At 41.3% G+C, this 23,085-nt stretch overlaps 2 protein-coding genes across 5 annotated transcripts in view; both read left to right on the top strand.

The window, feature by feature from the left end:
- The window catches only part of LOC127446136 (electroneutral sodium bicarbonate exchanger 1-like), a 55,588-nt gene extending 54,112 nt beyond the window's left edge, over nt 1-1,476 (top strand). The window contains exons 23-25 of one of the 3 annotated variants that reach the window (XM_051706817.1): nt 322-431; nt 854-962; nt 1,339-1,476. In XM_051706817.1, the coding sequence (XP_051562777.1) occupies nt 322-431; nt 854-962; nt 1,339-1,350 (231 nt within the window). In that variant the 3' untranslated portion in view covers nt 1,351-1,476. Of the gene's footprint in view, nt 1-321; nt 1,077-1,338 lie in introns of those variants that run through there. The other 2 variants (XM_051706816.1, XM_051706815.1) reach the window with 2 other exon arrangements.
- A 5,893-nt stretch (nt 1,477-7,369) lies between these two features.
- Nucleotides 7,370-15,381, top strand: LOC127446544 (uncharacterized). Of its 2 annotated transcripts, XR_007898222.1 has the most exons (7): nt 7,370-7,564; nt 9,656-9,700; nt 13,726-14,046; nt 14,551-14,655; nt 14,749-14,801; nt 14,943-15,043; nt 15,160-15,381. XR_007898222.1 is itself a non-coding variant. In XM_051707539.1 (6 exons), the coding sequence occupies exons 1-5, from the start codon at nt 7,471-7,473 to the stop codon at nt 15,033-15,035; spliced, it is 666 nt and encodes a 221-aa protein (XP_051563499.1). In that variant the 5' UTR covers nt 7,374-7,470; the 3' UTR covers nt 15,036-15,043; nt 15,160-15,381. The 2 variants fall into 2 exon arrangements, 1 of the variants encoding a protein (XP_051563499.1); XM_051707539.1 differs by lacking the exon at nt 9,656-9,700 and having other exon boundaries at nt 7,374-7,564.
- The last annotated feature ends 7,704 nt before the right edge of the window (nt 15,382-23,085 follow it).

Raw genomic sequence — 23,085 nt, 5'->3', positions numbered from 1 at the left:
AGCAAACATTTAGATTTGGCAGCCATAAAAAATACTAAAACTAAAATAAAAACAAAAACTAAACTGAAACTGAGAAAATGAAAACTAAGCACAAACTAACAGAAAATCTGTGAAAACGAATGAAAAAATAAAACGAATTTAGAATGACAAATTGAATATAAAACAGAAATAAAAACTCAATTAAAACTCCAAAACTATAATAACACTGCTACTGAGTCGAACGATCCAGTATTCAGGTTAGACTGTCTTCTGGTGTTGGCATGGCAGGTATATTGGTGACATTCAGCTCGTGACTACTCATTTTTGTGTTTGTTTGAGTAGCAGGAATCACAGGAGATGCTGGTTGATGACTGTGAGAAAGAAGACAAAACCACAGTGCAGATCCCAATGGAGACCAAATCTCTACATTCACCTCGAACTCCAGACCTGAGGTACCACACATGTACAAACCTCGATGTCAGTGCCTGTATGTTTATACAGACAGCTATGGTCCTGAAACCAGTCAGACCTAAGCCAGGCTTAACACTTTTGCATTTTTGCTTTAATTTGGCAGGTTGCTATTTGCTGAGAGTGACAGAAAGAAGGAAAGACTTTCTATTGAACATGTTGATACTAGTAGCTTGCCTATTTTATAGGCCTATCATACCATTACATTCACATTATGATTGTCAAATCTCATCAAAATTACCTCTAGATTTCTCTGAACACTGTGTAGTGCAGTGATGTCCACTGTGTTTCTGGGTCACTGAAAATGTGTACTTATGTACTATATGTACAAACATTCACCTTGCCACCTTCTCCCCTCCCCTTCCCTCTCACCTCTTCTCCTCGACTGTGCCCTCTTGTTGACCAGGACTGATCCCTCTAATATTAACATATCTGATGAAATGTCTAAAACTACTGTATGGAAATCCCTCAATTCCAATCACAAGGATACACAACGCTCAAGTACTCATAAAAAGGCAAGAACATGCATGCGTGTGCACACACACACACACACGAGTATCTTTTCTCTCCCTTTTATGTGTTTGTTTTTTGTCCATCTCCCAGAATTTCCTTTATTTTTCCTTGGTTAATACTGTCAGCCTGTCACCGTTGTGCAAGCAATTATTTAAACGTGCTATCTGTGTTGTTTTAGTGCCTGATTTTAGTGCAAATCAGTTAATGGCCCAAGATTTTGTGCTGAACACAATTTGCACTGTGTCAGTTTTGAGAGCTTGGTGGTTAGTAACTATTTAGTAAATTCACAACTGTAATGTCAAGGTTTTAAAGTGCTAAACAGTTTGTTTTGAGGTGTAATGTTTGTTGATGTCTTTTTCTGTGTTTCTCTCCTTGCAGGAGGTACTGTGAAGTAAACCCACAGACTGAGGAAATTATATACTTAGCATCAGTTGTTTGAAATTCAACTGACTTACAGAAGCAGTTACATGCTAAAAATACACAGATATTAGTGCACTCTTTTCCACTGTTTCTGACACACACACACTCACATAATGATTTCAGATGTGATTCATTTATAGCTGTGTGAGTGTGGCGTGATGTACAGGGGTGTTAATGTGTGTAAACATATGTGTATAGAGGAGAACATATTCTCCGACCAAATCCAATTTATTTTTTGTGTTGAATTCAGTTTTCGGAAACATAGACATCTCTGTGGTGTGCAGTATTGTGTATGTGCAGATTTTTTATGTAATTGTCTGGTTCACATTTGTAGCTATACACTTGCTGTAGATATTACTGTATATGTGTGCTTTGTTTATTGTTGAAATATTAATAAGAAATGTTTGTGTGTTTAAGCCAAATGGCTGATCACAATTATAACCGCAGTTTGAACTATGTATGTGCCAGTATCAATAGCTATCAGTAATTTTAGACCAACATGGCCATGAACCAAATCAATCCTTATCCAATAGATGGGCCTGTCTATTTTTATTGAGTGTGTTGTTTTGAAATTTGTTAATATTGAGCAATAAAAGGCTTATATATTGTAGTTTGATGACCAGGGACACTAATGGTTAAGTCTAAACTTGAAGCTCCTCAGCTAAAAGTGTTTCTGTTGCGAGTTTGTCACAACCATTTTAAAGTCCGCCTTCCCCTTTCGGTATGAAGGTGAACTCACGAAAAAATGTCCTTGTCACATTTTACCCCAAAGTCAAATACATTTTTATTTTTTATTTCACATAAAGAATTAAGAGTTATTGCACTGTGATATTATGTTCATGACCATTAAGTACTCATGTATACTGTAAAGCATCCAGATGTTTTATTTTTAAATTTAATTCCTATTATTTCCAATTTTGGTGTTTCTCTTTACTGTAATATAGTATTTTTTACTGTAACAGATTGTTTTATATTTAAATCAGCACACAACCAACCATGATATGTAAATAGTTGACAAATTTAATAACAGGCCTCTATAACTTTATGTATTTATTTATTTGCATTACGGTAATGATAATTGTGGTTCCCTATCTGTCACTCTCTCAACGTTGTGTCGATGTAGTGACACTAGGTGTCACTCTTGGGAGCCCGAGACACCTCTGGTCTTTGATAAAAGGCCAATGAAAATTGGCGAGTGGTATTTGCATGCCACTCCCTCGGACATACGGGTATAAAAGGAGCTGGTATGCAACCACTCATACAGATTTTCTCTTCGGAGCCGAATGGTCATGCTCATTGAGCTGAATTCTCACAACTGTTCATTTACCTCTGCTGGATCTGATGGCGCATTTCAGTGGCGTCTCCCTCCTCTGCACTGGTGCACTGCAGAGAACGCCCCTGGGCGCTTCAGCAGAAAAAAAGAGAGTATATTTTCCTGAAAGAGTACATTTCTCTAAAAGAGCGGCACACGGAACGTCTTTTTAAAGATGCCTTTCCGATTGCGTGTTATTCCTGGTTGCGGTCGTTACCTCTAAACTTCAGACGGTCACGATGGCTGTCTTTTCTGTCTGGGCGCGACCCACACAGAGGCAGCGTTCGTGGATGGTTCATGTTCTCACTGCGAGAACATGACCATGGCAACGTTGCGGTTGCGGCTTGCTTTCGTAAGAAAAAGGCACTCCCCGCCTCGGTCCTTCTACGTAAGGGTTTGAGGCCAGCACGGCTAGCACTGGGGGCGATTTGGGGACCCCAACGGGACCGCCTCTGCCGGGTACCCCCCCGGTACGTTCAAACAGAAAACAGCGGTTCCACTGAAACTCTTTCAGAGGCTCCTGGGGCATATGGCATCCTCAGCGGTCATCACCCTCCTCAGGTTGATGCATATGAGACCGCTTCAGCACTGGCTTCAGACTCGAGTCCCGAGATGGGCATGGCGCCGTGGGACACATCGCGTGGCCATCACGCCGGTCTGTCACCGTCTCTTCAACCCTTGGACCAACCTCTTGTTTCTTCGGGCAGGTGTTCCCCTAGAGCAGGTCTCCAGGCGCGTCGTGGTCACGACAGACCCCTCCAAAATGGGCTGGGGCACTGTTTGCAACAGGCATGCAGCCAGCAGCTTATGGACCAGGGCAAGCACATGTTAATTTGGACAGACAACACGGCAACGGTAGCATATGTCAACCACCAAGGCGGTCTGCACTCTCGTTGTATGTTACAACTCGCCCGCCGTCTCCTCCTCTGTAGTCAGCAGCACTTCAAGTCGCTGCGAGCCACTCACATCCCGGGCGACCTCAACACTACAGCGGATGCGCTGTCATGGCAGGTTACCCTCAGGGGAGAGTGGAGACTCCACCCTCAGGTGGTCCAGCTGATTTGGAGTCGATTTGGACAGGCACATGTAGACCTGTTCGCCTCTCAAGAATCCTCCCACTGCCCGCTCTGGTACGCCCTGACCGAGGCACCTCTCGGCATTGACGCGCTGGCACACAGCTGGCCTCCTGGCCTACGCAAATATGCGTTTCCCCCAGTGAGCCTACTTGCACAGACTCTGTGCAAGGTCAGGGAGGACGAAGAGCAGGTCGTCCTGGTAGCACCCTACTGGACCACCCAGACGTGGTTCTCGGACCTCACGCTCCTCGTGAAGGGAAGGACCTTCTTTCTCAGGGACGGGGCACCATCTGGCACCCACGACCAGACCTCTGGAATCTCCATGACTGGCCCCTGGATGGGACGCGGAAGACCTAAGCGGTCTACCACCTGCGGTGGTAGACACGATCACTCAGGCTAGGGCCCCCTCTACGAGGCACCTGTATGCCTTTAAGTGGCATCTGTTCGCTAAGAGATGCGCAGTCGGATCAGTGCTTTCCTTCCTGCAGGAGAGGTTGGAAGGGCGGCTGTCCCCTTCCACCCTGAAGGTGTACGTTGCTGCTATAGCAGCACACCACGACACAGTGGACAGTAAGTCCTTAGGGAAGCACGACCTGATTGTCAGGTTCCTGAGAGGCGCCAGGAGGCTGAACCCCTCCAGACCGTGCCTCGTTCCCTCATGGGACCTCTCTGTAGTTCTTCAGGGTCTACAGAGAGCCCCCTTTGAGCCTTTGCAGTCAGCTGAGCTTAAGGCACTCTCCTTGAAGATTGCCCTCCTGACTGCGTTCACTTCCATCAAGAGGGTAGGAGACCTGCAAGCATTCTCTGTCAGCGAAACGTGCCTGGAGTTCGGTCCAGGCTACTCTCACATGATCTTGAGACCCCGACCGGGCTATGTGCCCAAGGTTCCCACGACCCCTTTCAGGGACCAGGTGGTGAACCTGTGAGCACTGCCCCAGGAGGAGGCAGACCCAGTCCTGTCATTGCTGTGTCCGGTTTACGCATCTATTTGGATCACACGCAGAGCTTTAGGATCTCTGAGCAGCTCTATGTCTGCTTTGGTGCACAGCGGAAAGGAAGCGCTGTCTCCAAGCAGAGGATCGCCCACTGGCTCATTGATGCCATAGCTATGGCATATCACGCCCAGGACGTGCCACCCCCAGTTGGGCTATGAGCCCATTCTACCAGGGGTGTAGCAGCCTCCTGGGCCCTGGCCAGGGGTGCCTCTTTAACAGACATTTGCTGCAACACCCAACACCTTTGCAAGGTTCTACAACCTCCGGGTGGAACCGGTTTCGTCCCAGGTAGTGGCACGCAATACAAGCAGATAAGCCCGGGATAGCCGGGTGTATCGCTTGCACATAGCGCCTTTCACTTCCTCTGAGCTGAAGACGTGCGCCATTAATTCCCAGTAATAACCATGACGTTTGGGGGGTGTGCTTAAAGGGACAGTTCACCCAAAAATAAAAATTCTCTAATCATTTACTCACCCTAAAGCCATCCCAGATGTGTATGATTTTCTTTCTTCTGCTGAACGCAAATGAAGATCTTTAACTCTGTAGGTCCTCACAATGCAAGTGAATGGTTAACAAAAAGTTGAAGCACCAAAAAGCACATAAAGACAGCATAAAAGTAATCCATAAGATTCCACTGGTTAAATCTATATCTGCAAAAGCGATATGTTAAGTGTGGTTGAGAAAAACAGATCAATATTTAAGTCCTTTTTCACTATAAATTCTCCTCCCTGCCCAGTAAGTGGTGATATGCATGAAGAATGCGAATTGCCTAAAACAAAAGAAGAAGAAAGTGAAAGTGGAGATTTATAGTAAAAAAGGACTTAAATATGTATCTGTTTCTCACCTACACCTATCATATCTCTTCTGAAGATATGCATATAACCACTGGAGTCTTGTGGATTACTTTTATGCTGCCTTCATGTGCTTCTGAAGCTTACAATTTTTGGTACCCATTCACCTGCATTGTAAGGACCTACAGAGCTGAAATATTCTTCTAAAAATCTTTGTTTGTATTCAGTAGAAGAAAGAAAGTCATTCACATCTGGGATGGCATGAGGGTGAGTAAACGATAAGAGAAATGTCATTTCTGGGTGAACCAACACTTCTAATTGTCTCAAAAATTATGTCACAATGCAAAAATCTTAATTTTAAGCAAACTGTCAGATGTAGTTTTTTTTGTTTTTTATTTATTTTTAATTTTGGGGGTCAATCATGATCCAGACATTTTTTGACAGGCTTGTTAGATCCACCCAAGAACTGAATGAATTAAATGTCGATTATACATCCAGGACATCTTTTGAGGCACCAATGACAATGAGTGCGTGAAGGGTAAACTAGACTGTTCTGACTTTTATTTGAAGACCCTTTTCATGTCATATGCTCCAGTAATAAGCCATGTTCTTTAGACTACCTCCCACACTTTTAAAAAATAAATCCCACAGTCATTTCTCCACTGAAAGGTTTAAAAATTTGGTTAGATTTTTAACCTCAGTGGAATAAAGTATATATATTGTTGCACTTCGTGTAGATAAATAGTGATATGATTTTATCTTTAGGGATATAAAGGGAATTATTATAGAGCTTAACAGTATAATACTGTTAGTATAATATATTTTAATAAAATTAGTTGAGCAGATGCAGTAAGACACTAACTGTTAATATGAACATGTTACAACTGTACTCATTTTCTTACAGGACAAGTTGTCTACAAAAGTTATTAAACTGCCTTCAGATAATAGGAGAATGTCACTATATAATTTGGAATGTCAATACAGCTTTGGAATGTTGAAGAATGAGGAATTTTCCCAGCTTGACAAAGATACTAAACAATTTTTATTGTCCCCTCCCTGGCTTTCTTGTCTAAGGAAATGTTGTCATTGATTTGATTGTACATGTTATCTTAATGCTGGGATGTGCTCAAAGAGAATGTCACTCAAATAAATTTTAGTTTTTCTGAATGAGAAACTGAAGTTTTTATTTGATAATGTGTACTTGTACTTGTGTGGCTCTGTTTTCTCCAAGCCTTCTGCATTTATTTTGTGTGTGTTTGAGAGAGAGAAATAGAGGAAACTATTCTGTCAATTATATTAATCAATTGTATATCAACCACAACGCTGAGCCTTTACTCCTTCAGCACTTTGATTTTCTTGTTTTACAGATCCACCCTAATGTCATTTCAGCTTAGTAAAGTAATGAAAATGCAGAGTGTGTGTGAGGGTAGGCGATAGAAAATATAATTGGCGCTTACATAAATACAATTGAAGTCAACTGAAAGTCCCTACCATGAGAGAAAAACTAATGTTCATAAGTACACCTGCTGATTCTACTGTGTTTTTATAAGGTTATTTTATTCATTACGGTTCTGAATTGTTTTAGAATACACTACTAATATCATGTGTAATGAAATAAATAGTTTTAAATACATATTTTCCTATGTAAGGCTACAACTCATGTAAATCGGCCTGAATAAAGGTTTTTAATTTGTAACAGGACATTCTTTTGTGACAATTCACATATGTTGTTGACATTACATGACATGGTTCAAAAACGACTTTAGACCCTGTGTCATTTATGGGTTTCGTAACTGCTAGATGTTTTAAACTTCCTCAATTATACATATAAAAATTAAGAGAGTGGTGGATGTGACAAGCAAGAGCTGCCTCTGAAGGACGTGCTAAAAGAGATACAATAACATCACAGCATAAACATGACTGAGGGCCGTGCACAACACGGTAGATGTGCAATTTCAAATATGTGGATAATTTTAAATATCCTATTATCTCTCTACCATGTCACAACAGGTAAGACTAAATTATATAAAGATACTTCAACTAATCATAATGTGCAGTCAATTGTTTTTTGAAACTACCCATGGTCATAAATCCATAGAGTTGAGTCATGAATTGGATTTTAATTTGTAAATATAAATACTAGTTCATACACAGTCATAATGTAAACGTTTTATAATTGCAGTTGTACTGTGATGAGTGATTTTGGGAACATCATACCTTACTGTATATACTGTATATATACAATGTCTAATATAAGGAAGAACAGAACATTATTAATGTTTAAATTAAGTGATATTTATTAATTTGATAAGTCAGTTGAACACAGATTCTAAATTAACAACTAATTAACACCTACATGCATTGATTTAGTTAAAGATTTCACTTTAAACATACCTTTTCATGGCCTTTGTTCTGATGGTTTTTTTTTTCAGTTCTTTTTATTTTGTAATTTCACATCTATTGCAAAAACCTTTGCAACATTTAAATTGCACAATAGTACGGATCAAAGTAAAATCCCCTCCCAATTACACTTTGACACAGTTATGTGTTTTTTATACTCTTTAGATATAGGCCTGAAACATTTCTTGCTTGAATAAACTGATTGGAATGTGCATTGAAAAAAAAATACGTCAGGTCAAATATTATTTAACATTACGGAATCAACCTGAATAGATTAGGTTACACCAAGAAAACTAAATTTAAGGGTTAGATCAGGTAGAAATAGATCCTTATCCTTACAGATAAATAAAAAAAGTATATTCAATGTAGGGATGCCGTGGTGTGAGTTTTTGACGATTAGATTAACGTCTGGGAAAAAATTGTGGTTAACCGGTTTTACGATTATTTGCAAATTTTTATGATTATTATGTAACAGCACCAGTGTTGGGTGTAACGTGTTACAAAGTAACGCATTACTGTAATTAAATTACTTTTTCCTTGGAAAATTTGAAGTAAGGGATTACTCTTCATTTTTTAGTAATTTAATTACTGTTGCTTATGATGTACTTGCATTACATACTGTATAGACTTTCAACAATTCTATATAAAATAATACTGAATTGAAAATTTAACGTCTAATGATAACATTTGTTTTCTAATTCAACACCGCCCCTTTTAATGCATTGGCAATATGCTTGCGTACTTAAGCTCACGCCAGTATGTTGAGAAATCACTCAAGTGAAAAGAGGAAAAGAGTGGTTTTTACCGAAGGGAAATATCCCCATTACTACAAGTTTATTACAAATGCAGATAAGAAGACAAATGCAGATCCGAAGCACTTGACACAGCAACATAGATATACACTTTTGAGAGATCGCAGGGGCTATTCCATCCAAACGTGTTTTTGCACAGTTCTACAGTATTTCAAATGTTTTCTGATGTAATCACAAGCTAGACGGACATCTTTGACTGCTTCAGCGCGTCTTGCGAGTATCGCGCAGGACCGACTGATTTTAGACACTGTGTCAAGTTAAAAAGAGCTTCAATATTCCAAAATGCACCTCAAGAGGGCCTGGGTAGCTCAGCGAGTATTGACGCTGACTACCACCAATGGAGTAGTGAGTTTGAATCCAGGGTGTGCTGAGTGACTCCAGCCAGGTCTCCTAAGCAACCAAATTGGCCCGGTTGCTAGGGAGGGTTGAGTCACATGGGGTAACCTCCTTGTGGTCACGATTAGTGGTTCTCGCTCTCAATGGGGCGCGTGGTAAGTTGTGCGTGGATCGCGCAGAGTAGCATGAGCCTCCACATGCTGGGTCTCCGCGGTGTCATGCACAACGAGCCACGTGATAAGATGCTTTGAATTGATGGTCTCAGAAGCAGAGGCAACTGAGACTTGTCCTCCGCCACCCGGATTGAGGTGAGTAACCACGCCACCATGAGGACCTACTAAGTAGTGGGAATTGGGCATTCCAAATTGGGAGAAAAGGGGATAAAAACAAACAAAAAAACAAATGCACCTCGAGACAACTGCGTTTTGCTTCGTTTGTTGCTCTGAGACTAGCTTGTTTTTAGCGCAGGCATCACTAAGATTTGATGTTCTGAAGAAGTTCAGGTGTCAAAAAGGACTTCATGTGACTGTTGCACCTTTTCACATGATTCCAGATTGAAAGGTTTCAGTCCAAATAAAGTTTCAGCGCGTGAAAAATGGTAAGCCAATATTTTTCCCCTTCTGCTCTGGTTTGCTGTGGGGCCGCTGTGCCTTGTTAAAACTGTATACTGTTACTATACTGTGACGAATGTTGCCCATGATCCTTACATGACATACAGCCTTTTGCAACAAATGTACTTGCTTGGAGAAGAAATTATAAAGAGAGTGATTGATTTTGAGTTATTTTATATTTATTTTTTTATTAACATTTGGAAACAGTTTCAGAACAGTTCAAGCATACTTTATTTGATGTTATGGGATTTATTTAAAATAATTAAAATTATAATTTGATGTCTATCCTTTTATTGTTCATCTGGTCAAAGTTGATATGGGTTTTAGAAAAGTAATTATTAATGAGTAATTTAATTAATTTTCAGACAGAGTAATTAGTACAGTAATCTAATTACAATGTAGAAGATGTAATTAGTAATTAGTCATTAATTACTTTTTTGGAGTAACTTACCCAACACTGAACAGCATTCATATAACCATATAACAATTGTCTAAACGTCTAAGTGGACGTATTTCTGGGGAATATGTGGACGCTAAGGGAAGCCCTATAATAAGAAAACTGATAAACAAACACACACACACACACACACACACACACACACACACACAGAAAGGAGGTAATAAGAGACGCTCCAATCTAGGGCACAACACCGCTTATGCGCATCCCAAGCTCAATGATGTGCTTAAGTATAAACAGAGTGCTTCAAAAGTACGTAAATGTAAGATTATTGTGGGTGCGCAACATGCAGTTCACGGCATTAAACAGTTTTTTCTTCTGCATCAGTTTATTAAAGCAATTCGTTGTCTGTCAGACATAAAGAAACGGCAACAGACTCTAAATACTGCCCACAACACCTTACAAATCAACCTGTGGACTATGCATAATAAAGGGAACATTGCTTACAGCATGCACTTCGTAAGAAGTCCGATCATGACTAAAATTGACATTTATTGTTAAACATTTATGTGAATTTGTACAGAAGCAATGTTTTAAATAATGAGGACGATTTAAGACGCAACTTTTCAAGTTTACTCACTGATAGTAACTACACGGAAATGCATGCTTAAACATTACAAAAAGTAACATATTTTAATTAATCACTTTAAAATCACCAAAGCTAAAAATATTAAACTTACAAGTTTAATTAGTTGAGCATCCGGTCCCATTTGTAGGATGTGTTTTTTTTCTAGGACTTTTGCCTACTTGTTTACATCTGTCGTCTTCAGTCAGTCATTTAAATGCTGCCAAACAGCCGATTTAAGTCGCTTTTTTGATGGATATGAGTCTGGTAGATCGAATTCCTCTGTTATATTTTGGAATTTGTGTGTTTAAGCTTCAGTTTCAGGTGAACTGGAAGTTCACGTTCAGTCACATTAAAGCACCAAGTGGCCACCGTCCGTAACCATAGCAACAGCTCCAGTACCCACACAGAGTTTTCCCATTTAGGCTTGCAACATCTTACGAAAAACTCTTTTATATTATATATTTATACATTATTTATTATATTTTTGCCACGTGTAAAGCATTTCACAGTTTTTAACCTGGATTCTAAATTCTTATGGTTAAATTAACCGTGATATTTTTAACCGCAGTTAATAGTAAATCTGTATAATCCTGTCTTCCCTAATTCAATGCATACTCTTTAAGGTGCATTCAGTAATTTGGGCCTAATTTAAAAAGTTTTACACATTAATTAATTAATTTGTGAAGAGTGATCTGAATGGTGTACACTCACATGTGATAAAGACTGTACTCATAATAGTTTTCTATAAAAAGTGTTTTATTATACATGGTGTGGGTCACTCCCTTCAATGTGTTTTGCCATGTTGAAATCACATGACCCGCAGTTTTTCACTAAACGTTAAAGAAACAAATCCTCGCGCTCATTGGCTGCCGCCACGCTTGGCTATTCTTATGTAGCACACAGTGTTGTTTGGTGATGGGAAGAGCGAAAAGAGCACAATGGAACATACTTATTTATTGTGCTTTAGCAGCGGAGCCAATGGGAGATTCAGTAACTGTACTGCCAAAGAAGCGAAAAAGGTCTGAAGCAAGAAGATAGAAAGACCGGCAAAGGCAAAAAACTAGAGTAAACATCGGTGCATACACAAGGTGGAAAAACCTGAGTAGTGATGCCGATGTTGCTTCTTTTTTTGTTCGACAGGTAATTGTTTAGACCACTGTCTTTTTCATGCACTGCTTCAGTAGCTATCCAGACCGTTAAACAATAATTTACACCTGATTAATTATACTGAAAAACTTTAATATCCATTTAAATAAAAACAGACATAAGACCATTAAAAAATGCCATAGTGTGGTGCCCCCTGGATAGTATCAGTGGAATTTACAGAAAACGTGTAACGTTTCCCTTGAACTTTTTTAAATTACGTGTGTAGTCAACATATGTTAATAATGGACCGTTTTCAGCTGTGTTTACAAACGCAACGTGTAATTTTCTTTTCTTTGTTATCACAGCTATAGTAAGGGGGGCCGATCTACCTCCATCTCAGTGAAACGGCACACGCCTTCATTCGTTTAGTCCAAAGTAGCTTGGCACAGCAGTTGTTGTGGATTTTGTGTAAACCATGACTTTGGTTGCTTGGAAACATAGAAAAAGTTCACCAAATACAGTATTCATGGACATGCTAAATTTGATCATCAAAAACAATTCTAATCTTTCCTTTACCATGACATTCTGTATCGCTAGATAATTGAGGTTTATTTTACGCTAAGCAGTTGTCTAATAAAGGCAATAACTGTCTTTAGAAATAACGTGAAGCATAGACAGTCTCCAAAGATTATTGATACGAGGCACAATAATAATCTGTCCTTAACAGTAGAAGCATGTTCGCTTGTTTTTTTTTTTACGTTTTTTTTTTTTTTTTTTTTTTTTTAGGCAAAGCAATTATATTATAGTATAATAAATAACTTTAGAAATTACCTCAAACTCAGACATTTTCCAGATGCAAATGATATTCCAGAGCTAACAGGGGCAGCAGAGATGATCATGCTGTTCCACGTCGAAAGATGGCAGTAGAGCGTCTAACAACACTGTCACATCGGTACTTAAAGTACACGAAGAAGAGCAATGCTAACGCTAGCTAGAGAACTACTGAATGCCCCTTTAAATATTTATACACTGTATCATATCAAACATTCAGAAAAAGCATTAGGGTTAATATTTCAGAAAATGTTTTACCTTTTCAGAAAATTACAATTCTTACCTGCTCATATGAAATGCCTGTCTGCTTTCCTCACCATGAAAAACAACTGATCATTTATATGGACACCTTTAACATCTTCACTGACTCCACAAACGACTCATGTGATATATTTAATGTTTTCTAAATTCAAACGAATGTTTTGTGTGGGATACAGATCGAAACTGTTTTATTCCTGCAGGTGCGCTTGACCCTTCAAAACCGAATCCTCCATTCATCCGCATTTAAATCTAAGAACGCTTTATATCCATTTGGAGATATTTTACACTGGATAGTTATTTTTAATAAAAATTGATAAATGCAAGGATTCATACCTGTTAATGAAAATCCGCCTCAGCATTATCTATAAAAGCATTTTAAAAATTCCTCATCCAGTAATAATTAACAACTGTGAGTTTATGCATCCTGGCCAGCGCTGAAAAAAGTAACAAGTACCACGTGACACTGCTGTCTCATTGGGCACTACCAACTCGTACAACGGAGGGGGGACTTCGGTTTTTTGTCTTAATATGACAGATTCACAGCCACGCAATTGCAAGGTATCTCATACGAAATTATTTTCAGCGGTGATAAAAATATATAAACAAGGACAGATGCCTGATGGGGGGGGGGACGACGACAAATCACCCCCTTCACAGCATTGGGGAAGATGTGTGCCCCCGGTCTCCCCCATTCTTCGCCAGTGCCTTAGGGTAATAATTGGAGGTTATCACCTTTTAAAGTGTATAAGAAAGAGTCAAAGGATATATGAAAATTTTAAAAAGAGAAATTGCTGTTTATTCCCCCACAGCGTGTACTCAATCATACAGTGGCGTGACAGAGAAGAAAGCTTACGCAGGAGAGTCTGTACTGCTGCCCTGCACCTGTACTGACCCACAAGACATGCCCAAGAGCATCTCTTGGGAAACCAACAGCAGAAGGGCTTCCAAAGATCACCTTTACACAGATATATTTAGTGTGTTTGAGCTGTACAGCAACAGAATTACACTGTTTAATGAGACTTCACCTGGAAACCTCTCCTTGCTTCTGTCAGGCCTGACTAAGGAAGATCAGGGATGGTACATCTGTTGGTTAGATAAAACATCCAGATTCATCAATGTTTCTGTTGAAGGTAAGCTGTTCTTAATGAATCTACAGTATGATAGATACTTGATTGTACTGTAAATAGTCTCAGCCTCAGACTGCCCAAAGTCTGTTCACTGACCATCAGTATAGTACTGCACACAAAACTAGAAAGTATTTTCTATTTTATGCAACTGTTTTTTTTTTTTTTTTTTTTTTGTACAATCATTCATGGTCTGTTATTATGGTATAATCTATCTCAGATAAACCTACCCATAAATAGCACACAAAAACAAAACAAACTTTGACTGAGCTCTTTACATGTCAGTCAGATGGCTCTTCCTGTCTATGTGGGCAGTTCTTGGCCAGAATAAAAAGCAATTGACCAGATCTAAGGTCTGGCTACGTGAAACTACAGTGAATAAATGTCAATTATTATAAATTACGAAAAACAAAACAAGTTCACATGTACTCCTTCCAGAGCAGATTATTATATAATGTTATTGACTTTTTTTCGGCCACCACCTTTCATCTCTCTCTCTCTCTCCATTAGAGGGAACTCAAATATTCTCTAAGGCACATCTCAGTATTTTCATCTCTTTGCTGCTTATAGCTATAACACTGGTAGGAGCAGCTGTAATTTTCTGGATACACAGAGGTTGGCACACACACACAATTACATTCACACACAAATCCATGATACATTTCAATAAGCATGGAGGGTGTTTTAACCTAGAAAATATATTTTTAGGTCACAGAAATGCTAAGATAGAGACTGGGGAGAAAAATGTGGGAAATAATTTGGTAAGTTCAGCAAAATGTTGATTTTCATTAACACTTTTCAATCGCATCCTTTAAAAGGAGAGAGTGAAAAGATGCTACAGAATAAAAAAATTATTATGTAATATAATGTGCAAAAGTGTTTTTGATAAACTGTCTCTATAGGGTGATAATGATTCAACATACTGTACACTGCAAAGAAAATATGATGCTGAGGAAATGTATGGAACAATTGGTAAAACAACAAAGGACCAATAAATCATCAGGTGTGATTTTGTGTTTCATAAATTTCCTTAAATTTAACAAACCCTACTTGCAACTCAACATTTAAATCAAAGGACATTAATGTTCTTATGTTTATATTTTGTATTTTTTGACACAGATTTGCCACTAGATGGTGTTGTGGGATGCTGTGTGGTTGTTTGCTATGTTCCACTGTCCTCATTCTGACTGAGCTGCATTTCCTGTTTTCATCATTTTGTCAGAATCTTCCATTATTGAAACATAGCACTGAAATTTTATTTTTTTTTTATTTCAGTTTAAATTCTAAGATTTCTTCATGGATTATCCCTGCTCTCAGAAAAAGATGTCAAATAAAAGCATATTTACATAACTTTTTGTCCTGGAGATGTTATTGTCCATAATGTTAAAAGGAAATAATGTAGACAGTTTTGATGTCTTTAGAATTAATTTCTTTTTATTCAAGTTTACCTCATTACAGCATCATGCTTCATGTGGTGATATCAAAATCAACTGGTTTTGTTCAAATAAAAAATATTGCCCATTGAATCAACCTAAATAGTATATTAAGTTACACCAACAAATACAAATTTTAAGGGTTAGATCAGTGAGAAATAACTATTATACTTAAGGTAACAATAGCAACAAAATTACACAGTTTAATGAGACTTCAACTGGAAATCTCTTCTTGCTTCTGTCAGGCCTGACTGAGGATGATCAGGGATGGTACATCTGTTGGTTAGATAAAACATCCAGATTAATCAATGTATCTATTGAAGGTAAGCTGTTCTTAAAGTTTTTTTGATAGATACTGGATTGTATTAGAGAAAGTTGGCTCAGGATATGTTTTGTTTCTGTTGAAAAACAAGAGCAGCTAGGAGTGTTTCCTAGAGATAGTGTTCCCAAACTGAAATCAAAACCAGGTAAGACAGAACAAGACAGGTGACATTCCTGGCAACTTTGGCATTTTTCATTAACTTTTACTCTAACTGAAATAATACAACATACAGAACAAACAGAAATCAGATGGGAATAAAATAGTATGTGGTAATATAAAAGATCATTTAATAAGAAGGAGATTGTGTATTTTCCTAAGTTTACCCAAATTGTTTTTTTTAAAAACTACTTTAGGTATTTAAAAAAAAAAAAAGAAGCCTTGCCGTCACTGGCATGGCAGTACAGATGAGACTTCAAAAACCTGCAGAGCCTTTTACTGCCTTCCCTTTTTCCACAATCCACGTATCAGGGGCATGTCTAGATGGGGGGCATGGGCCACCCCTAAAATTTGATTGGCCACCCCAGGTGCCACCCCAAATTCTAAACTGTGGTTGATATTTCACAAGTCGCAGGCGGCCTTCACTAAAACCAGGTAGAATCTGGTATAAATAACCCTCAGTTTTTATATCTTAGTTTTTAGTTGATTATATTAGTATAACATTAAAAGCCACAAGATATGTGTTATATAAGGAAGACAATCACAAACATCAGTGAAAGAGAGCAAATTTGTTTTATTCAACTGGGCTGCTATACCTCGTTGGTTTAAATCGGAGTGGAAAGCAGTGTCAGGAAATTATAGTTATTCGAGTGGACTTGGGGGAAGCACTGCATACAGACATCCGAAATGAAATATGGCTTCATTGGCTTGAACGTGCACTGTAGATCTCACTGCATGTCTCTGTCAGAGTTTGTGAAGAAGGACCCAGAGATACACAAAACCCAGTTTAATGATGATATAAATGGATACAGGTAGATGGCAAGATTCAGGAGAAGTAACAGTTTTTAAGTAGAGCAGCAGTAGAGCCAGCAATTATCACAGCTAATGCTAGCAGCAACGGTGGCAGCGATGACGACAGCGATGCTGACAGCAACGGTGATGGCGGAGAAGGTTGAGTGGCGTGGTTGTAAAGCAGAGTGTGACACCTGGGCAAGGAGGACAGGAAAACAGCAAGGTGAGTAATCCTGGTAAGTAGAAATGGTAAACCACAGCGATGATATCACAGACAGGAACAGGGAACTGACTGGGCAAGAGAAGAAAATTAAACTAGACAGGGTAAAATAAACAAGATTAGACTAAACTTGACTAGTTTGGAAGGGTGAGACCGCACGTAAACATGAAGAGCAATCTGGCAATGAAAGAGAGAAACACAAGGGTATAAGCAGGCAGAGGAGAACGAGTGGCAGGTGATAATTAGCTGAGGATTGGCACGAACGAACTTTCCCATGGGAACATCAATCGCACCGTCCATGTGACAGAGGAAAACACAAGAGGGAAATAATCAGCCACGTAGACACACAGGAAATAAAACAGCAAACCCACCAAATCCATGACAGTACCACCACCCCCACCCCCCAAGCATGCCTCCTGACGACCTCAGAAGGTCCACCACAATGCTGATGGAAATCGGCAATGAGAGCAGGATCCAGAATGTCATGGGCCGGAACCCAGCTTCTCTCCTCCAGGCCGTAGTCCTCCCAGTCCACTAGATATTGGAAACCCCTGCCCCTCCGCCTTACATCCAACAGACGTCTAACCAAGTAGGCTGGGACCCCTCGATCAGATGGGGAGGCGACGGAACAGGAGTGTTGGGGGGAAGCGAGGACCGAATGACGGGCTTGATCTTGGATACATGAAACACTGGATGGATTCTCTTCAAAAAGGGGGGTAATTTAAGTCGAACCACCACCGGGCTAAGCACCTTACTGATTGTGAACAGTCCAATAAATTTAGGTCCCAGTTTACGTGAGGGTAGCCTGAGAGGCAGGTCCTGGGAAGACAGCCAGACCCTTTGACCGCTCACTTAAACTGGGGGCTTAGACAGGTGAAGGTCTGCCGACTCCTTGTTCTGATCGCCAGGCCACAGCAGGGCTTCTCTGGCGATCCTCCAGGTGCAGTGGAAACTCTGGAGGAAGGAGTGCACAGACGGACCAATGGTGTCGGGTTCTTGGGAGGAAAACAGAGATGGCTGGTAGCCGAAACAACACTGGAAGGGCGACATACTCATAGATGACACTGGCAAGGAGTTGTATGCATACTCGACCCAGGCAAGTTTAGAACTCCAAGTCGACGGTTCACGTGAGGCCACACAGCGCAGGACCCTCTCCAAATCCTGGTTTTCCTGCTTGGCCTGCCCATTGGTCTGAGGATGGTAACCAGAAGAAAACTCACGGTCACACCCAGTTGTCGGCAAATCTCGGCCCAAAATTTGGAGACAAACTGGGAACCTCTGTCTGAGACCATGTCTGTCAGGATTCCATGGATGCAAAAGACATGGTCAATGACAGTCTCCCTCACTGAAGATAATTTGGGGAGGGGAATAAAATGGACCACCTTCGAGAACCTGTCCACCATGATCAAAAAATGAACCACCTACGAGAACCTGTCCTCCACAATCAAAACGACTGTGTTACCATTAGATGAGGTTAAGCCAGTAACAAAGTCCATGGCAATGTTAGACCAGGGTCTCGAAGGGATCGGCAGCGGCTGAAGGAGCCCGGAAAGGCACACTGGGCAGGCCAAGACAAACTGAAGAACATCCTGTGCCAACGTAGGCCACCAGAACCGTTGCTTAACTAATGCCTGGGTGCCAGCAGCTCCCGGGCGGCAGGCAAGGTTAAATGATCCCACTGGAGGACATTGGTCAGAACCGACTCAGGAACAAAGTTCGTTGGGCACTTTGCGGGTGTAAGAAAGGTAAGTAAGGCTGAGTGGACTTTGGACTCCACCTCCCAAGACACTGCAGCTACTACCACCCTAGGTGGAAGGATAGTATCAGAGGAGATAGAGGTGTTATTGGTTTCAAAAGAGCAAGATAAAGCGTCAGGCTTGCTGTTCCTAGAACTGGAGCGATATGAGATGGAAAACTCATCTACCAAAAAAAAAAAAAAAAAAAGGCACAACGAGCCTGCAAGAATTTAGACGCTTTGTGGTAAGGATGTATTCTAGATTATTATGGTCCAGACCTAAAAAGGAACCCCCGACCCTTCCAATCAATGACACCACTCACCCAAAGCCAGCCTGACAGTCAGCAACTCTCGATTGCCAATATCATAAATCCGTTCCGTTTGAGATAACCGATGGGAAAAAAAATGCACAAGTATGCAGTTTCTCATCCGACGGAGACTTCTGTGACAATATAGATCCAAACCCGACCTCCAATGCATCAACCTCCACCACGAACTGATGAGAAGGGTCAGGATTTATAAGGATATGATCTGAAACAAAGCAGCTTTTCAATCTGGAAAAGGCGGCCTGAGTCTGTGGAGACCAACTGAATCTCATCATGGTGGAGGTTAGATTTGTCAGAGCTGCAGCAATTTGGCTGAAGTTAAGAATGAAACATCTATCAAAATTGATGAACCCCAGAAACCACTGGACCACCTTATGGGAATACGGGGTTGGCCAATCAGTCACCACTTTAACGGGATTCATTCGGACACCATCGGCTGAGAGAATGAACCCCAGGAATGAAACCGATCATGCGTGGAACTCACACTTCTCCACCTTGACGAAAAGATGATTCTCCAGCAGCCGCTGAAGCACACGCCTGAATTGCTGGACATGGTCACTCAAAGAGCTAGAAAAAAATCAAGATGTCGTCCAAATATACAAAAACAAATTGGTTGACCATGTCCTGGAGCACGACAATAACAAGTGCCTGGAAAACGGCTGAGGCATTGGAAAGGCTGAATGGCATGACCAAATACTCAAAATGCCCAGTAGGAATATTAAAAGCCATCTTCCATTCATCCCCCTCCCTCATCCGAACTAGGTGGTAAGTGTTGCGTAGGTCCAAATTTGTGAAGATGGTGGCTGCCTGCAAGAGTTCAAAGGCCGACGACATCAACAGTAAAGGATAGCGATTCTTCACAATGATATCGTTCAGCTCCCGATAATCTATGTAGGGTCTTAAGGAGCCATCCTTCTTGCCAACAAATAAGAACCCTGCACCGGTTGGAGAAGAAGAGGGATGAATAATACCTGCTGCAAGAGAATCGTTAATATACTTCTCCATGGCCTCCCTCTCCAGAGCGGAGAGTGAATAGAGATGACCCCGAGGTGGAGAAGTGCCAGGCAACAGATCAATCACACAGCCGTATGGGCATTGCGGAGGTAGAGAAGCAGCCCTGGACTTACTGAACACCGCTCTCAAGTCATGGTAGACCTTGGGTACCGCGGTGAGATCTGCAGGCTCCTCCTGTAACACAGAACAAGAGAGTACTGGAGAAGGAGCAGAGACAAGACAATGAGACAGGCCAAACGAACTCCAAGAGAAAACCATATTCTTAGCCCCGTCAAAATGAGGGTTGTGTGTTACCAACCATGGGTGTCCCAGAACCACTGAAGCTGAGGGTGAGCAGAAGATATAAAGTGACTGTTTCTCTATATGGTTGCCTGAGACAGTAAGTTTGATGGGTGCAGTGACATGGGTAACCATGGTGAGCAGAGTTCCACACAGAGTGCTAGCTGGAATGGGTTCTGGGAGAGGTGATAGAGAAATAGACCATTTGTTAACTTACTCAGAATCCAAAAAGTTACCCTCAGCTCCAGAGTCAGTGATGGCCATGATGGATTGGCTGGTGTTCTCATGCTGTAATCTGACTTGTAGTAGAGTACTCCACCAGGGATTTTAAGTAAGGGGGTGACGCTCAACAGTAACCCCCGTCCTACTAGTGAGCTCTGTCTTTTACTGGACACGATGTAGTCTTGTGCCCCGGTCGCCCGCAGTACAGACACAGACCATTAACAATACGGTGATGTCGTTCATTGGAGGATAGCCGAACTCTCCCAACCTGTATAAGTTCATCCTCTCACACGGGTTCCACAGGTGTAGAAGTAGAGTGGTGGCAGTCACTGAACTCTCCCTAGATGGTGTGGCTCTACGACACCTCCGTCGATAGGCGAGACGGTTGTCAACTCGGAGGGCCAGATCGACTAGATCATCGAGGGCTTTAGAGAGATCCTGATCGTACATCTCATCGGTCAGAGAGCCCATTCATGAGCCGATCCCACAGTGCCTGCTCATTCCATTCGCACGAGGCAGCGAGTGTGTGAAAATTGATTGAGCAATCAGAAACAGATTTCTCTCTTAGATGGAGATCCGACAACACACGCCGCCTCCTTTCCAGACACTGACCAGTCGAACACTTTACAAAGTTCCTCATGTGTGGAAAGACGAGCAGCACTGATGTTGATTGTCCCACACTGCCATTCCCCATTCCTGAGCCTGTCCAGAGAGAAGGATGATGACGTAAGTCACTTTGGCATTCTCCATGGGGAATGACGAAGGTTGGAGAGCAAAAACCAGAGAGCAGTGTGACAGGAAGGATTTACATGTTTTAGGCTCATCAGAGTAGGAAGCTGGTGGATTTAATCGAGGCTTGGGATGTCTGATGGGTGAGGTGACTGCAGGAGGAGCGGCGATGTCAGCGGTGGTGGTGGGATCGGCAACGGGAGAGATCTGCAGCCGATGGAGCATGGATGTAAGATCGGCTATCCTCCCCGCCATCTGTTCAATGGCGTGACTGGTGGCATTGATCTGATCCTGCTGGCGACCGAGGAGCACCCCCTGCTGACAGATGGCTGCCCGGAGTGATGTGTCCTCCGCTGGGTCCATATTTGGCCAGATTGTTCTGTCAGAGTTTGTGAGGAAGGACCCAGAGATGCAGAGTTACACAAAACTCAGTTTAATGATGATATAAATGGATACAGATAGATGGCAAGACTCAGGAGAAGTAACATTTATTAAGTAGAGCCAACAATGATGACAACAATGCTAGCAGCAATAGTGACCATGATGACAAAGCGATGATGACAGCAATGACAACAATGATGAGACATTACATTACATACATTTATGCATTTGGCAGATGCTTTTATCCAAAGCGACTTACAGTGCCCTTATTACAGGGACAATCCCCCTGGAGCAACCTAGAGTTAAGTGCCTTGCTCAAAGACACAATGGTGGTGGCTGTGGGGATTGAACCAACAACCTTTTGCTTACCAGTTCAGTGCTTTAGTCCACTATGCCACCACCACTCCAAGAGACAGCAATGACAGCAACGGTGATGGCGGAAAAGGCTGAGTGGTGGGTTGTAGAGCAGAGTGGGACACCTGGGCGAGGAGGACAGGAAAACAGCGAGGTGAGTAATCCTGGTAAGTAGAGATGGTAAACCACAGTGATGATATCACAGATGGGAACAGTGAACTGACTGGGTAAGAGAAGAAAATTAAACTAGACAGGGAAAAATAAACAAGACTAGACTAAACTTGACTAGACTGGAATGGCGAGACCACACAAAAACACGAGGAACAATCTGGCAATGAAAGAGAGAAACACGAGGGTATAAGTAGGCAGAGGGGAATGAGCGGCAGGTGATGATAATTAGCTGATGAATGACACGAACAAACATTTCCATGAGAATGTCAATCGTGCCATCCATGTGACAGAGGAAAACACAAGAGGGAAACAATCAGCCACGTAGACACATAGGAAGAAACACAACAAACCCACCAAAACCATGACAGTCACATGAACCTCGAGACCATGACACTGAAGTGCACCCATGAAGAGGGTTTGAGGAAATCAGGTGAGGGACCATTTCACTATAAACAATGGTTACATTCACTGCAAACAGTGTGCAACGTAACAACGCACTATGATCATCCGTCCCATTAGAGGTCTGCGCAGGACTGTTTTTTCCATCCAGCTCCTGCAAGTTTCTATACCGCACCTGAATTCTCCCACTAAATTATACTCCATGTTTACTCGCTCTCTGCCCACAGTGATTTTCTTCCCGACCACTCCAGTTTCCTCAACCCCGCATTTATTTTCCACATAGGGCAAAAGCCATACAAATAGACAACAAGTGGACACATGTAAAAACATTTTATTTTTCTGTTATTGCAATTATCAGATGACACGTGACATGATGCACATCTGTCTTGCCGGAGTTGGTTTCTTAACACTAAATTGACCATTTTCTTGTCCGAGTTACACATCCTTTGATGGTTGTGTGCCCATGCTTTGCTCTGCCATTCTTATAAGTCTGGTTGATTAACTGCCTGCCA

This window comes from Myxocyprinus asiaticus, chromosome 9, assembly GCF_019703515.2.
Source record: "Myxocyprinus asiaticus isolate MX2 ecotype Aquarium Trade chromosome 9, UBuf_Myxa_2, whole genome shotgun sequence".
Lineage (NCBI taxonomy): Eukaryota > Metazoa > Chordata > Actinopteri > Cypriniformes > Catostomidae > Myxocyprinus > Myxocyprinus asiaticus.
The sequence above is the reverse complement of the archived record's forward strand: the minus strand, read 5'-3'. Positions and strand labels throughout refer to the sequence as shown.

What these genes read in the sequence shown, in the direction of transcription:
- LOC127446544 (XM_051707539.1), top strand. Translation starts at nt 7,471, where the DNA reads ATGACTGAGGGCCGTGCACAACACGGTAGATGTGCAATTTCAAATATG. An exon ending in AATTTTCTGGATACACAGAG is followed by an intron (nt 14,656 to 14,748) that starts GTTGGCACACAC and finishes ATATATTTTTAG; the next exon opens with GTCACAGAAATGCTAAGATA. An exon ending in AAAATGTGGGAAATAATTTG is followed by an intron (nt 14,802 to 14,942) that starts GTAAGTTCAGCA and finishes CTGTCTCTATAG; the next exon opens with GGTGATAATGATTCAACATA.